Genomic DNA, 17,307 nt, shown 5'->3' on the forward strand with positions numbered 1-17,307 from the left:
GCATACTATTTGGGAGTAATATTTACCCATTCTTTCTGTCAGAATTGCTCAGGTTGGTCAGGTTGGTTGGATGACAATTGTAGACTGCAATTTTTAAATAGGGCCACAGATTCTCAATTGGATTGTGACCTGGACTTTGACTTGGCCATTGGAAAACATTCACCTTTTAGTTGTTCAACCATGCCAGTGTTGCTTGGCCTTGTGCTTGGGATCATTGCTGTACTGAAAGCTTTCCTCCAAACTTTTGCTTTCTAGCTGAAGTAGGTTGCCATGTAGTATCTACCTGTATTTTGCACCATTCATTGCTCCTTCAATTTTAACAAGATTTCCAGTACCACTGAAGAAAGGCATACCAACAACATCTTTCCACTCCCATACATCACTGTTGGAATGGTCATTGCTGAGGAATAGGCTGTGTTAGAGTTACGCCACACAGTGTTTTGAATTAGCGTCGTAAACCATTTTTGTCTCATTTGACCACAGAACCTTATTTCACATTTTAATTGGGTTACTCTGATGTTCTCTATCAAACTCCAGATGTGTTTTGGATTGTTTTTTTCTTTAGTAATGGCTTCTTTCTAGCCACCTTCCCATACAGGCCAGGTGTATGCGGAGCTCTTGATATGACTGACTGGTGCACCATCACTGCAGTCTCAGGCACAGAACTCTGTAGCTCCTTCCCTCACAGGTTTCCTTGCCCTGATGCTGAGATTTGAGGGATGGCCTGGTTTAGGCAATGCCCAAGTAGTATGATGCAGCTTCTATTTTTTCACTTATGGATATTACTTTGCTGAAATCATATTGGAGCATTTTCCTATATTGCACATGTCTATAACTTTCTCTTACGTCCTAGAGGATGCTGGGGACCCCAAAAGGACCATGGGGTATAGACGGGATCCGCAGGAGCTTGGGCACACTGAAAAGACTTAAAACTGGGTGTGAACTAGCTCCTCCCTCTATGCCCCTCCTCCAGACCTCAGTTATACTTTATGCCCAGGACTGACTGGACACTCACTGGGGGAGCTCTCCTGAGTTTCTCTGGAAAATACTTTTGTTAGGTTTTTTTATTTTCAGGGAGACCTGCTGGCTACAGGCTCCCTGCAGCGTGGGAGTGAGGGGAGAGAAGCAGACCTACTTCTTCTTAGTTTAAGGGCTCTGCTTCTCGGCTACTGGACACCAATAGCTCCAGAGGGTTCGATCACTTGGTGCGCCTAGCTGCTCGTTCCCGGAGCCACACCGTCACCCCCCTCACAGAAGCCAGAAGAAAGAAGTCGGGTGAGTATGAGAAGATCAGAAGACTTCAGGACGGCAGAAGACTTCGGTAACCAGGTACAGCGCAGCGGTAACGCTGCGCTCCATGCTCCCACACACGATCACTGACGGCACTCACAGGGTGCAGGGCGCTGGGGGGGGGGGGGGCGCCCTGGGCAGCAGGTTACTGGGGTCTGGGAGCCGGCAGAAGCCTTTTCGGTGCCTCTGCACCGTTTCTCAGACCCCCGCCGGCATTTTAACTTTTTCAAATCTGGCGCGCTGAAGCCCGCCGGGAAGGGGCGGAGCTTAGCCGCGCGGCTCACAGCGCCATCTTTTCTCCTCCACGCGGCTGAAGGAGACGCTGGCCAGGGACCTCCATGACTCCCCGCAAGTAACGGGGAGATATCTGAAGGGGGGGGGGGGGGGGGGGGCGCAGTGTGGTGCAGTGGTTAATTTATTTAAAGCAGCGCTGGGCATATATATCCCTTATAGGGATATATGGGCGCTGGGGTGTGAGCTGGCATACTCCCCCTGTGTCCTCTATCTGGGCTTCAGTGTGGGCCTGTCCCCTAGCTGAGACATTCTGAGTGTGTGTCGGTGTGTCGATTAAACGTGTCGGCATGTCTGAGGCTGAATGTGATTCATCGGAGGAGGTTGTTGGGGGAGCGGTTGTGGGTCTGGATTTAGGCCTGTCGGCGCAGCCGACACCTGATTTACTCACATTTCTAAGTACAATCAATACGAATGTTGCTTCTTTATCAAAGAGGTTGGATAAGTCTGAGTCACAGACGCAGGTGTAGAAAAAGTCCATAGAGGAGGCTTTGTCTCAGGTGCAGACCCCATCGGGTTCGCAAAAGCGGCCGTTTACTCAAGTAGTAGATACTGATACCGACACGGACTCTGATTCTGAGGTCGATTTTTCTGAGGCTGCTTTGCATCCACATTTAGTGAAGAGTATTCAGTACATGATTGTGGCTATAAAAGATGTTTTACACATTTCTGATGAACCTGCGGTGCAGGAAACAAGGATTTGTTTGTTCAAAGGGAAAAAACCGGAGGTGAAGTTTCCCCCCTCTCATGAAATGAATACTCAATGTGAAAAGGCTTGGGAGTCGCCGGATAAGAGGTGGCAGATTCCCAAGAGGATTTACATGGCGTATCATTTCCCCTCTGATGACAGGGAAAAATGGGAGTCGTCTCCAAATAATGACAAAGCTCTATCTCGTTTGTCTAAGAAGGTGGCGCTTCGGTCTCCTGACACGGCAGCTCTCAAGGATCCGGCGGATCGCAAGCTGGAGACGTCTCTGAAGTCCATTTTCGCTAATACGGGTGCATTGCTCAGACCTGCAGTGGCGTCTGTGTGGGTGAGTAGTGCTTTTGCTAAATGGGCTGAGAATTTAGCTAATGATATGGATACCCTTGATAAAGATAATGTTCTTTTGACTCTTGGTTATATCAAGGACGCTGCAGATTACCTGAAGGATGCGGCGAGGGATGTTTGTCTCTTGGGATCAAGAGCCAATGCCATGTCAATATCGGCAAGGAGGGTGTTGTGGATCCATCAATGGAATGCGGATGCCGACTCCAAGAGAGCTATGGAAGCTTTACCCTTCAAAGGTAATGTCTTGTTTGGGGATGGCTTGGCGGACCTGGTCTCTACCGCGACGGCGGGTAAGTCCTTTTTTCTTCCCTATGTTCCCACACAACACAAAAAGGCACCACATCAGCAGATGCAGTCCTTTCGTCCCAATAAGTATAGGCGTGGAAAAGGTTCATCCTTCCTCGCTTCTAAAGGTAAGGAAGGGGTAGGAAGTCGCCGGCGTGTCGGGCACCCAGGAACAAAAGTCCTCCCCTGCCTCTACCAAGTCCACCGCATGACGCTGGGGCTTCCCTGGGGGAGTCCGGACCGGTGGGGGGCCGTCTCCGAGTCTTCAGTCGGGTCTGGATTCAATCAGGCCTCGATCCTTGGGTCCTAGAGATTGTATCTCAGGGATACAAACTGGATTTTCGGGAGGTGCCCCCTCACCGGTTTTTCATTTCGCCCTTACCAGCGTCTCTTCCGGACAGGGAGCTGGTGCTGGCACCAATACAAAAATTGTGTCAACAGAGGGTCATTGTTCCCGTTCCCCCATCACAACAGGGGGAGGGGTTCTACTCGAGCCTGTTTGTTGTGCCGAAACCGGACAGTCCGGTCAGACTGATTCTGAATCTAAAATCCCTCAATCCATACCTGAAAGGTTTCAAGTTCAAGATGGAATCTCTTCGAGCGGTAATTTCCAGCCTAGAAGGGGGGCATTGTATGACGTCCGTTGACCTAAAGGATGCCTACTTACACGTCCCAATATTTCCTTCGCATCAGGCCTTCCTCAGGTTTGCGATACAGGATTCTCATTACCAATTTCAGACGTTGCCGTTTGGCCTTTCCACGGCCCCGAGGGTTTTCACCAAGGTCATGGCAGAAATTATAGTTCTCCATCGCAAGCAAGGGGTTACAATTATCCCGTACTTGGACAATCTCCTGATAAAGGCGAGGTCCAAGGAAAGGTTTCTAAGGAGTGTAGATTTGGTGCTGTCGGTGCTGCGACAGCACGGTTGGGTGCTAAATTTGCCAAAATCTCAGTTGATTCCGACCACCCGGCTAGAACTGCAGTCGATGGTCAGGGAACTTCTGAGGCCGAAGACTGTGTCCATCCATCAATGTACGCGGGTTCTGGGGAAGATGGTTGCGGCGTACGAAGCCATTCCGTTTGGCAGGTTTAATGCCCGGATGTTTCAGTGGGACTTGCTGAGCAAATGGTCCGGGTCTCACCTGCACATGCACCGGAAGATAAGTCTAGCTCCCAGAGCCAGAATTTCTCTCCTGTGGTGGCTACAAGGGTCTCACCTCCTAGAGGGACGCCGGTTCGGTATCCTGGACTGGGTACTTCTGACAACAGATGCAAGTCTCCGGGGCTGGGGTGTCACCCAAGGCAGGAACTTCCAGGGGAGATGGTCGCTCCAGGAAGCGGGTCTCCACATAAATGTTCTCGAGTTAAAAGCCATTTACAATGGCCTGCTACAGGCGAGAAGCCTTCTTCAGGGTCGATCTGTCCTGGTACAGTCAGACAACATCACAGCGGTGGCACATATCAACCGTCAAGGCGGCACAAGGACCAGAGCGGCCATGGCGGAGGCCACAAGAATCCTTCGCTGGGCGGAACAACACGTGAGCGCTCTGGCAGCAGTTTTCCTTCCGGGAGTGGACAACTGGGAAGCGGATTTCCTCAGCATACACGATCTCCATCCGGGAGAGTGGGCTCTTCACCAAGAGGTTTTTGCGGAGGTGACAAAGCGTTGGGGAATTCCGTTGATCGACATGATGGCGTCTCGTCTCAACAAGAAGCTCCCGAGGTATTGTTCCAGGTCAAGGGACCCCCAAGCCAGTGCGGTGGACGCCCTGGTGTCTCCGTGGGTGTTCAAGTCGGTGTATGTGTTCCCTCCACTTCCTCTCATTCCAAAGGTTCTGGGGATCATTCGTCGAGCAAGGGTTCAGGCGATTCTCGTCGTTCCAGATTGGCCAAGAAGGGCCTGGTATCCGGATCTTCAGGAATTACTTGTGGAAGATCCTTGGCTGCTTCCTCTAAGAGAGGACCTGTTGTTGCAGGGTCCATGCGTGTTTCCAGACTTACCGCGGCTGCGTTTGACGGCATGGAAGTTGAGTGCCAGATCTTAGCTCATAAGGGTATTCCCGGGGAGGTCATTCCTACTCTCCTCAAGGCTAGGAAGGAGGTTATGGCGAAACATTATCACCGTATTTGGAAGAAGTATGTTTCCTGGTGTGTGACTAAAAGGGCTTTTGTATAAACCCCATGGTCCTTTTGGAGTCCCCAGCATCCTCTAGGACGTAAGAGAAAAAAGGATTTTGATACTTACCGGTAAATCCTTTTCTTCTAGTCCGTAGAGAATGCTGGGCGCCCATCCCAGTGTGGACTGCTCTTGCAGTGTTCTATTGTTGGTTCACTTAGTTTATACACGGGTTGTGTATTTCTGGTTTCAGCTTGTTGCTGTTGTTTATTCATACTCTTATCTAGTTTACTGTTACTCCGGTTGTACGGTATGGTTGTGGTGTGGGCTGGTATGTTTGTAGCCCTTAGTTTACACAAAAATGCTTTCCTCTAAATGTCCGTCTCTCCTGGGCACAGTTCCTATAACTGAGGTCTGGAGGAGGGGCATAGAGGGGGGAGCCAGTTCACACCCAGTTTTAAGTCTTTTCAGTGTGCCCAAGCTCCTGCGGATTCCGTCTATACCCCATGGTCCTTTTGGAGTCCACAGCAGCCTCTACGGACTAGGAGAAAAGGATTTACCGGTAAGTACCAAAATCCTATTTTATCTTTAATTTTCTATAATGCTCTTTTGTCTTCATTTTCACAGTTTTCCTTCATTCTCACACATGACCAATGTTATTTGAATTACGGGGTATTTTATTCATGAAAACCTTTTGTTTAGGAGTCACAAGTAGAGGCTAACTGAAAGCCAAATGTTAGGGCAATACAGATGTGTCCTTATACACCTACCCTCGATACACCGTACGGAGCAAGATGCCCAGTGTGACTGAAATGCTCCAGCAGCAGTATACCATCTATTTCTTTACATTTTGTACAGTATGTTACTTGAATTGCAGACACAGAGTAAAGCCACTCTCCGTGTACCAGAGGCACTGGGTTGCGACTTTAACTGCACAGGGATTATATTTGGAAAAAAAACGCTCAGAAATTGTCATTTGTATTTATGATTGAATTAGGCTAAAATCATCTATTTAAAACTTATCCAACAGGCTTAAAAAAAATAATTGTAGAATATCAATTGAATCATTCGTCGTGACCAATATATCAGATTGCTGATCATCGGAACTTTGCAGTGTAAATTTGGAACTTCCACAGGACAGGAGTTAAATACTTATGCAAGCAGCAGTTTTCACTATTTATTTTGTATTATTATTACTAATGGCCTACTGGTTCACAAGTAAATCATTGACTGGAACAATCTGACTAAAGCGGGGTACACACTAAAGCGAAGGGATTCGTTCCGATATTGGAACAAATCCCCGTCAGCCCAGATCGTGTGCACACACTGGGGCGATGCTAATGAAGGACGGAACACACATGTTCCTTCATTAGTATACTACAGGATGCTAGCGACAACGCTTGGTTGGACGTGCAGCACATCCAACCAAGTGTCCATCGCTAGCAACCACGGGAGTGCACAATCCTCCATATACATGGAGCAATGTAGGCAATGTGTCGTTACAAAAGAGCATATCTTGCCGACATCGCTCTAGTGTGTACCCTGCTTAAGTGTCATTTGTAATAAAGAGAAACCTGTTGACTTTTTACTGGGTTTTGCAAGCCACTGTCCACATAGGAAAAATGTATTATTTAGGAGAGAAGGCCATTAGGGCCTGCCCTAAATTACATGATGGGACATGTTTTAGGTCTTGGTCCATCCTTTAAGTACCCATAAATGAGAGAGAACCATTAAGAACCCAAACTTCTAAATCTTGTAGATGGGAAAGAAAACCAAGCTGTAAATTGCACTGGGCATTTTAAATAAATCTACATATGAAAAGATTAAATATCTTATATTGTTTGTAACACCGTACTGTACGTTTAATTCATAACTTTCTATTCCCCTCTAGCTTCACGTCATCTATAATGTGAGAAATTCTGTTTACCACAGAACACGTAGATCTACTGCAAGTAAAGAGTTTTTTGATTTAGGAGTTACTGTGCATGATAAGAAAAATATTAACGCTGTTACTTTAAATGTGTGCACAAGGTATGTAAAGATTTTCAGTAGTAACGTATATTCATTAATTGTTCATTATGCTGTCATTTTTATACATTTATAATTTCACAGACTGGCAATTGTTATGCTGGCCACATGCTGCAATATCACAGTGCAATATCAGAGTATGTGGCCCAAAACAGGTTTAGATGGACAATTATAACTGATAGAATTTGATTGGATTGTAATTGCTAATTGAAGAGGACCACAAATCACCATTTTCTCTTACGTCCTAGAGGATGCTGGGGACTCCGTAAGGACCATGGGGTATAGACAGGCTCCGCAGGAGATAGGGCACCTAAAAAGAACTTTGACTATGGGTGTGCACTGGCTCCTCCCTATATGCCCCTCCTCCAGATCTCAGTTAGATCTTGTGCCTAGAGGAGAATGGGTGCACTGCAGAGAGCTCTCCAGAGTTTTCTGTGGAAAAATAATTTTGTTAGGTTTTTTATTTTCAGGGAGTCCTGTTGGTAACAGGCTCCCTGCATCGTGGGACCGAGGAGAGAGAAGCAGAGCTGGCTTGTCAAGTTGGGCACTGCTTCTAAGGCTACTGGACACCATTAGCTCCAGAGGGAGTCGGAACACAGGTCTCACCTGGGGTTCGTCCCGGAGCCGCGCCGCCGTCCTTCTCACAGATGCCGAAGGTAGAAGCGGATAGAAAAGACAGAAGACATCTTAGGCGGCAGAAGACATCAGATCTTCATGAGGTAAGGCGCGCAGCGGTAAGCTGCGCGCCATTGCTCCCAGTCACACACACAGAGTAGCACTGAAGGGTGCAGGGTGCAGGGGGGGCACCCTGGGCAGCAATAAACCTCACATTTTGGCACAAATACAGTGGCATTAGACTGCGGAGGCAGTAAATTGCTGATCCCCGCCATTTTATTGAAAAATCACTGGGACCGAAGCCCGCCGTCGGGTGGGCGGGGCTTGATCCTCAGCACTAACCAGCGCCATTTTCTCCACAGAAGCTGCATGAGAAAGAAAACGCTGGCTCCCTGGTCTCTCCCCTGCTGAACACAGGCTGGAAAAAAGAGGAGGGGGGCACTTTGGCGACGCAGTGAGTGGGAATTGACATAATATATATAAAAAAGCGCTATCTGGATATATATATTTTCTTCCAGTGTTGTTCAGCGCTGGTGTGTGCTGGCATACTCTTTCTCTGTCTCTCCTTAGGACCTGGTTGGGGTTTTGTCCCCTTATAGGTTAATCCCTGTGTGTGTGGGGTGTCGGTACGTGTGTGTCGACATGTCTGAGGCGGAAGGCTTCTCTAAGGAGGAGGTGGAGCAAATGAGTGGTGTGTCCCCGTCGGTTGTGCCGACTCCAGATTGGATGGACATGTGGCATACGTTGCATGCAAGTGTGGCATCTTTACATAAAAGGCTGGATAAGGCTGGTTTAGGGGGGACATCAGGCGGTCAATCCTCAGATTAGACCTACTCACAGGGGCCGTCGGGGTCTCAAAAACGTCCCTTAACACAAGACACTACTACCGACACGGATTCTGATTCCAGTGTCGACTATGACGAAGTAAAATTGCACCCTAGGGTGACTAAAACCATTCAGTGTATGATTGTGGCATAAGGGATGTGTTGCATATTGTGGATGAACCCTCGGTCCCCGACACAAGGGTACACATGTTTAAGGAAAAGAAACAGATTATTAATTTTCCCACATCTCATGAATTAAATGAGTTCTTTGGAAAAGCTTGGGAGACTCCGGATAAGAGACCGCAGATACCCAAAAGAATTTTTATGGCATACCCTTTCCCTAAGCAGGACAGGGAGATTTGGGAATCACCCCCCACTGTGGACAAGGCCCTGACGCGCTTGTCCAAGAAAGTGGCGCTACCGTCTCCTGACACAGCGGCCCTTAAGGACCCTGCAGATCGCAGGCAAGAAACTACCTTAAAGGGTATTTATTCTCATACGGGTGCTGTGTTAAGACCGACAATTGCGTCGGCATGGGTGTGTAGCGCAATTGCAGCTTGGACAGATGAGCTGACAGATCAATTTGATACTATGGATAAGGATACTATATTTCTAACTCTAGCCCATATAAAAGACGCAGTCTTATTTATGAGGGATGCTCAAAGGGACATTGGATTGCTAGCTTCTAGGGCCAATGCCATGTCTATCTCAGCGAGAAGATCCTTATGGACTCGCCAATGGACGGGTGATGCGGATTCCAAAAAACATATGGAAGTACTACCCTATAAGGGTGATGTATTGTTTGGGGATGAGCTGACGGACCTGGTTTCCACAGCTACAGCAGGTAAATCAAATTTTTTACCATATATTCCCCAACAGCAAAAGAAAGCAACACCCTATCAGATGCAGTCCTTTCGGTCGCACAAGTCCAAAAGAGGTCGGGGATCCTCTTTCCTCGCCAGAGGTAAGGACAGAGGCAATAGAGCACCTGTTTCGGCAGGTGCCCAGGAACAAAAGTCCTCCCCGGCTGCTCCAAAAACCACAGCATGACGCTTGGACTCCCCTGAGGGAGTCCGCACCGGTGGGGGCACGTCTTCGACTTTTCAGTCAGGCCTGGGTCAGTTCGGACCTGAATCCCTGGGTGTTGGAAATAGTTTCCCAGGGTTACAAATTGTAATTCGAGGATGTGCCCCCGAGCCGATTTTTCAAATCGGCCCTACCAGCTTCCACATCGGAAAGGGATGTAGTCACTAGTCAGTGGCGTAACTAGAAATTTTTCTCCCCCAAGCCAAAAAATCCTTCGGCGCCACCCCCCGTAATTGGCACTAGCAAAGGTAGAAAAAAGCGCGCGCCGCAGGCGCGCGCGCCGGTAAAAAGGGGGTGTGGCTTTGTCAAAATGGGCGTGGCTTTGTGTGGAGGGCGTGGCATTGCAGGAAAAGACTACCTTATACCCCAGTTTTGCAACCTGCACGCCCAGACGTTGGCCACCACAGGAAAGAAAAATAATCCTGATTCATGCCCCTTACATTATTTGTCATTTTTCCTCCTTATAGTAATGCCCAGTATACATTATTCCACATACTGCAATGGCCCTTAGACATTATTCCACACACAATAATGCACATGACACAATATGCACACACTGTAATGCCCCAGACACATTATGCAACACACCGTAATGCCTGTGACACATTATGACAGGAATCGCAATGCCCGTTATACATTATGCTACACACTGCAATGCCCCTGATACATTATAGCACATACAATGTCTGTGACACAGTATGACACACACCACAATGATCCTGAGACATTATACCACATACCACAATGCCCGTGATATAGTATACAACACACCGTAATGCCTGATACATTATGACACACACCGTAATGCCCATTACACATTAAGTTCTACAGTAAGGCTTCTAATTACTTTTAAATTACCTGCTCGTTGCCAGGGGTTTCATGCTCTTGGTTCCATGCACGGTGCCAGGAGTTTTCATGCTCAGGGTGTCATGCTCGTTGCCAGGGGTTTCATGCACTGGGTGTCATGCTCGTTGCTAGGGGGTAGTGCTTGTTGCTAGGGCCATGCTCCTAGTGCCACATATGCCCCCAGTGCCAGATATTCCCCCACAGTGCCAGGTATATGCCCCTAGTGCCAGATATTCCCCCACAGTGCCAGGTACATTCCCCCAGTGCCACATATACCCCCCCCCCCAGTGCCACATATGCCCCCTCAGTGCCTGCTCCCCCCAGTGCCAAATATTCCCCCACAGTGCCACATATGCCCCCTCAGTGCCTGCTCCCCCCAGTGCCAAATATTCCCTCACAGTGCCAGGTATATGCCCCCAGTGCCAGATATTCCCCCACAGTGCCAGGTATATGCCTCCAGTGCCAGATCTTCCCCCCACAGTGCCAGGTATATGCCCCCAGTGCCAGATCTGCCCCCACAGTGCCAGGTATATGCCCCCAGTGCCAGATCTGCCCCCACAGTGCCAGGTATATGCCTCCAGTGCCAGATCTGCCCCCACAGTGCCAGGTATATGCCCCAAGTGCCAGATCTTCCCCCCACAGTGCCAGGTATATGCCCCCAGTGCCAGGTATATGCCCCAAGTGCCTGCTCCCTGCTTCCCCCCGTGTTGGAGGGACACGGAGCGCATCGCGCGTCTCTCCTGCGTCCCTCCTGGCTCTCCCCCCGGCTGGTCTAATAAAAGAAGTGCCGGTACGTGAGCCAATCAGAGCTCACGAACGGCACTTCCTTAGACCGGCCGGGGGAGAGCCAGGGAGGGACACAGGAGAGACGCGCGATGTGCGTTCCGTGTCCCTCCAACACAGCAGGGAGGGAGAGGAGACCGCAGATTGACATGCGGACGCTCGTCCGCATGTCAATCTGTTCTAAGTCGGTGGCGCCCCCGCAGCCCCTCGCCCCCAAGCCACCGCGAGGACTGCGGGGGCAGTAGTTACGCCACTGGATGTAGTGTTAGCTGCAATTCAAACGCTGTGTATACAGCAAGTGATAATCAAGGTTCCCCTGCACCAGCAGGGAAGAGGTTACTATTCAACCCTATTTGTGGTCCCGAAACCGGACGGTACGGTCAGACGGATTTTAAATCTGAAATCCCTAAACCTGTACATAAAAAGATTCAAATTCAAAATGGAATCAGAGCAATAATAGCCAACATGGAGGAGGGGGAGTTTATGGTGTCTCTGGACATAAAGGATGCGTACCTTCATGTCCCCATATATGCCCCCCATCAGGAATACCTGAGATTCGCTGTACAGGATTGTCATTACCAATTTCAGACGTTGCTGTTTGGACTTTCCACGGCCCCGAGGATTTTCACCAAGATAATGGCGGAAATGATGGTGGTCCTGCGCAAGCATGGAGTCACAATTATCCCATACTTGGACGATCTCCTGATAAAAGCGAGATCAAGGGAGAAATTGCTGAGCAGTGTGGCGCTCTCTCTGAGAGTGCTCCAGCAACACGGTTGGATTCTAAATCTACCGAAGTCACAGTTGATTCCGACAACTCGACTACCGTTCCTAGGTATGATACTGGATACGGAACAAATGAAGGTCTTTCTCCAAATAGAGAAAGCCCAAGACATCCAGAACATGGTCAGAGAGAGACCTGCTAAAACCGAAAAGGGTGTCAGTTCACCAATGCACTCGAGTTCTGGGGAAAATGGTGGCGGCCTACGAGGCCATTCCCTTCGGAAGGTTCCATGCAAGGACTTTTCAATGGGACCTTCTGGACAAGTGGTCCGGGTCCCATCTGCACTTACATCGGAAAATAACTCTGTCCCCAGGAACCAGAGTGTCCCTTCTGTGGTGGTTGCAAAGTGTTCACCTGCTGGAGGGTCGCCGGTTCGGGATTCAGGACTGGATCCTGGTTACCACAGATGCGAGCCTCCGAGGATGGGGAGCGGTCACACAGGGAAAGACTTTTCAGGGTCTTTGGTCAGACCAGGAGTCCTGTCTACACATCAATGTGTTGGAACTCAGGGCCATTTACAACGGCCTTCGACAAGCGGAGAGTTTTCTTCGAAACTTACCGGTTCTGATTCAATCAGACAATGTCGCAGCAGTGGCTCATGTGAACCGCCAAGGCGGGATAAGAAGCAGAGTCGTGATGGCGGAAGCCACAAGGATACTTCGCTGGGCGGAAAATCATGTAAGCGCTCTGTCGGCTGTCTTCATTCCGGGAGTGGACAACTGGGAAGCAGACTTCCTCAGCAGACACGATCTCCATCCAGGAGAGTAGGGACTTCATCAAGAAGTCTTTGCAGACGTAACACGTCTTTGGGGAACTCCTCAAATAGACATGATGGCGTCACGCCTCAACAAAAACTTCGGAGGTATTGCGCCAGGTCTCGGGACCCTCAGGCAGTAGCAGTAGACGCACTGGTAACACCGTGGGTGTTCGAATCAGTCTACGTGTTTCCTCCTTTTCCTCTCATCACGTAAGTGTTGAGGATCATAAGACGAAGAAGAGTACAGACGATACTCGTTGTCCTAGACTGGCCTCGAAGGGCCTGGTACTCGGATCTACAAGAGATGCTCACAGGAGACCCCTGGCCTCTTCCTCTGAGGGAAGACCTGTTGCAGCAGGGGCCCTGTGTATTTCAAGACTTACTGCGGTTACGTTTGACGGCATGGCGGTTGAACGCCGAATCCTAGCAAAAAAGGGGATTCCGGAAGAGGTCATCCCTACTTTAATAAAGGCTAGGAAGGAGGCGACGATAAAACATTATCACCGTATCTGGCGAAAGTATGTGTCTTGGTGTGAGACCAAGAATGCACCTACGGAAGATTTTCATCTGGGTCGTCTTCTCCACTTCCTACAGACAGGAGTGGATATGGGCCTGAAATTAGGCTCGGTTAAGGTATAGATTTCGGCCCTCTCGATTTTCTTTCAGAAGGAATTGGCTTTTCTTCCAGAAGTCCAGACGTTTGTAAAGGGAGTGCTGCACATCCAGCCCCCTTTTGTGCCTCCAGTGGCACCATGGGACCTGAACGTGGTGTTGCAGTTCCTAAAATCACACTGGTTTGAACCGCTTAACAAGGTTGAGTTGAAATTTCTTACCTGGAAGGTGGTCATGTTGTTGGCTTTAGCATCAGCAAGGCGAGTGTCAGAATTGGCGGCTCTCTCCACAAGAGCCCCTACTTGATTTTTCATGTGGATCGAGCTGAATTGAGGACACGTCCGCAATTTTTGCCTAAAGTGGTTTCGTCGTTCCATATGAATCAACCTATTGTGGTGCCTGTGGCTACCGGTGACCTGGAGGATTCCAGATCCCTGGATGTAGTCAGGGCCGTAAAGATTTATGTAGCCAGGACAGCTAGAATTAGGAAAACAGAGGCTCTGTTTGTCCTGTATGCGGCCAATAAGATTGGCGCTCCTGCTTCAAAGCAGACTATTGCTCGCTGGATCTGTAATACGATTCAGCAGGCTCACTCTATGGCTGGATTGCCGGTACCAAATTCGGTTAAGGCCCATTCCACTAGGAAGGTGGGATCTTCTTGGGCGGCTGCCCGAGGCGTCTCGGCTTTACAACTTTGCCGAGCGGCGACTTGGTCGGGGTCAAACACTTTTGCTAAATTCTACAAGTTTGATACCCTGGCTGATGAGGACCTAGCATTTGCTCAGTCGGTGCTGCAGAGTCATACGCACTCTCCCGCCCGATTGGATGCTTTGGTATAAACCCCATGGTCCTTACAGAGTCCCCAGCATCCTCTAGGACGTAAGAGAAAATAAGATTTTAAACCTACCAGTAAATCTATTTCTCCTAGTCCATAGAGGATGCTGGGCGCCCGTCCCAGTGCGGAAACTCTGCAAGACTTGTATATAGTTGTTGCTTACATAAGGGTTATGTTACAGTTGACATCGGTCTTGGACCGTTACTGTTGTTTTTGTTCATACTGTTAACTGGTTATGTATGTTCCAGGTTACATGGTATGATTGGTGTGGGCTGGTATGAATCTTGCCCTTGGATTGCTAAATCCTGCCTTGTATTGTCCATCTCCTCTGGGCACAGGTCTCTAACTGAGGTCTGGAGGAGGGGCATAGAGGGAGGAGCCAGTGCACACCCATAGTCAAAGTTCTTTTTAGGTGCCCTATCTCCTGCGGAGCCCGTCTATACCCCATGGTCCTTACGGAGTCCCCAGCATCCTCTACGGACTAGGAGAAATAGATTTACCGGTGGGTTTAAAATCTTATTATTGGTCTGCATTTATGGTCATGTTCTGACTGGAGTAACAGTATTCTGAGAATGTTCTCAACACTTACTGTAGCTCAAGTGTTAGCTTTATCTCATCCAATCTGGCCACCTACTGTATATACTGTACAATCTGTACATGACCACTTTGGAAATTGATCCTTTCCTACAGTAAGAGGCAGTATTGCCCCATGTGTGGCAGGCTTCAGGTGATGCTTAGAACAAATAATGTCATTTACGAATGCTTTTAAATTCCTAATTGACTTAATTGGTGCTCTAAACCTGGGTCTGGGTAACTAATACATTTATAATAGGGTGTCACAGAAAATTAATTTTCCTATATTTGTATATTTGTTTGAAGAATGTTGTTCCAAATTATAGACTCAACTAAGCCCCAAGCAGTTCCATCTTTTGTGTAGTTGGTACAGCTGAGGTCATGGACACAGTAATATTTATTTATCGGTGTGCATTTAGCAATAATTTTCTGGAATGTATTTGGAGTAGCAGCTCTATCACTGGCTTCTGCTTCTCCAATTCAGATGCTTCTCACTTAATGACCGAGTTCCGTTCCTACAACTAGGTCATTAAACAAATTGGTTGATAAGCGCAGAGCTGCATACCAGTATTTACGCTGCTCTGCTGAGACACCATGCTGCATACCTGTACATACTCCATGCTGCAATACTTGATGCCATGCTGCATACCGTACTTACGCCGCGACGCTGAGATGCCGCGCTGTTGTTTCCAGCTGGCTGGAAGTCCGAGGGGGCCTTATGCGCTTTCAAAAACATTTTTTCCAGGAACCACTTTTTACATTAGAAATAAGTAACTTATAGGAAAGAGTCACTACAAAAGAAGGAATCTGCAGTAGAACAGTCCGTACTACCCAAAGGCATTTTTAACTTATCAAGCCACAAGTTGACCGAACATGAAACCTCTCTATTGAACAAAGGCCTATCCTTCGCACCCACAAACGGGATGAATACGTTTGATGTCTACGTGGATCTAAATAAATTCGTTAGGAAGCTTACCCTCAAACATAATTTTCTTAGAAAGGAAGATGCTGTGCTACAGAATTACGAACAGTCTAAGTCAGGCCTAAAACCAGCATCTAAGCTTTACCCACTGGAATCCAAAGGACACAAATTGGCATCTTCTACGACCTGGTGAAAAAGATCTGTGCGATGCTAAGGAAAAGAACTTGACTAATAGAGAGATTCAAGCAATAAAACTATTACAGGATAATAAGGATATCATTTCAAAACCTGCTGATAAGGGGGGGGGTGATTATGGACCGTGTGACATATGTCACAGAGGCCGAAAGACTACTGGGAGACAGGTCCTCATATACACTACTACCAGCGGACCCAAAGGATATATTTGTAGAGGAACTTAGAGGTATCCTCCTGAGAGGTCTCCGCAGTGAGACACTAACTAAGGAAGAATATCAGTACCTCTTGAATACCAACTTCGTCACCCCCATTTTTTACTTTCTTCCGAAAGTGTATAAGTCACTGACGAATCCTCTGGGTAGGCCCATCGTGGCAGGAATAGACTCACTGACGTCGCACTTATCCGAATACATGGATGTATTTCTAAGAAAGAGTCCAGCGATGGCGGCATGCAGTGAAACGCCGGTTCATGAGCCAATCAGAGCTCGCAGACCGGCAGCCAATCAGGAGCCACCACTGACGGGGCTCGCGGACCAGCACCAGATCTAATATACAGGATACCGCAGGAGGACTCGGAGACCGGACTGAGGGCAAGAGGGGCATGTGCTGTGCTGTCCTCTCCCCAGCAGCAGCAGAAGACAGTGCCAGCCCCAGGTAGGAGCAGCAACGGTGAGTTGCACTGCTGGGGCATATCTTGCACTCTGGGGGCATATCTTGCACTCTGGGGGTATATCTTGCACTCTGGGGGTATATCTTGCACTCTGGGGGCATATCTGGCACTCTGGGGGCATGTGTATCTGGCAAAGTGGGGGCATATCTGGCACTGGGGGCATGTGTATCTGGCAAAGTGGGGGAATATCTGGCACTGAAGGGGCATATCTGGCACTCTGGGGGCATATGTGTATCTGGCACTGTGGGGGCATGTGTATCTGGCACTGTGGGGGCATATCTGGCACTGGGGGCATATCTGGCACTGTGGGGGCATATCTGTCAGTAAAAGGGCATATCTGGCACTCTTGGGGCATATGTGTATCTGGCAGTGTGGGGACATATCTAGCACTGTGGGGACATCAGTATCTGGCAAAGTGGGGTCATATCTGGCACTATTTGGGCATATCTGGCACTGTGGGGGAATATCTGGCACTGTGGGGGCATATGTGTATCTGGCGCAGTGGGGGCATATCTGGCACTGTGGGGGCACATGTGTATCTGGTACTGTGGGGTAATGTGTATCTGGCACTGTGGGGTAATGTGTATCTGGCACTCTGGGGCAATGTGTATCTGGCACTGTGGGGGCATATATGACACTACTGGGGGCATTTGTGCATCTGGCACCATGGGGCATTTGTGTATCTGGCACTATTGGGGTCATATGTGTATCACGCCCCCATTTTCATTGACCATGCCTCATGC

General features: G+C 48.7%; 1 protein-coding gene across 1 annotated transcript in view; it reads left to right on the forward strand.

The window, feature by feature from the left end:
* The window catches only part of CD109 (CD109 molecule), a 559,535-nt gene that overhangs the window by 529,854 nt on the left and 12,374 nt on the right, over window positions 1-17,307 (forward strand). The window contains exon 31 of the mRNA XM_063916820.1: window positions 6,926-7,065. Within this exon, the coding sequence (XP_063772890.1) occupies window positions 6,926-7,065 (140 nt within the window). The remainder of the gene's footprint in view (window positions 1-6,925; window positions 7,066-17,307) is intronic.

The sequence above is a fragment of the Pseudophryne corroboree genome, chromosome 4 (genome assembly GCF_028390025.1).
Source record: "Pseudophryne corroboree isolate aPseCor3 chromosome 4, aPseCor3.hap2, whole genome shotgun sequence".
Taxonomy (NCBI): Eukaryota; Metazoa; Chordata; class Amphibia; order Anura; family Myobatrachidae; genus Pseudophryne; species Pseudophryne corroboree.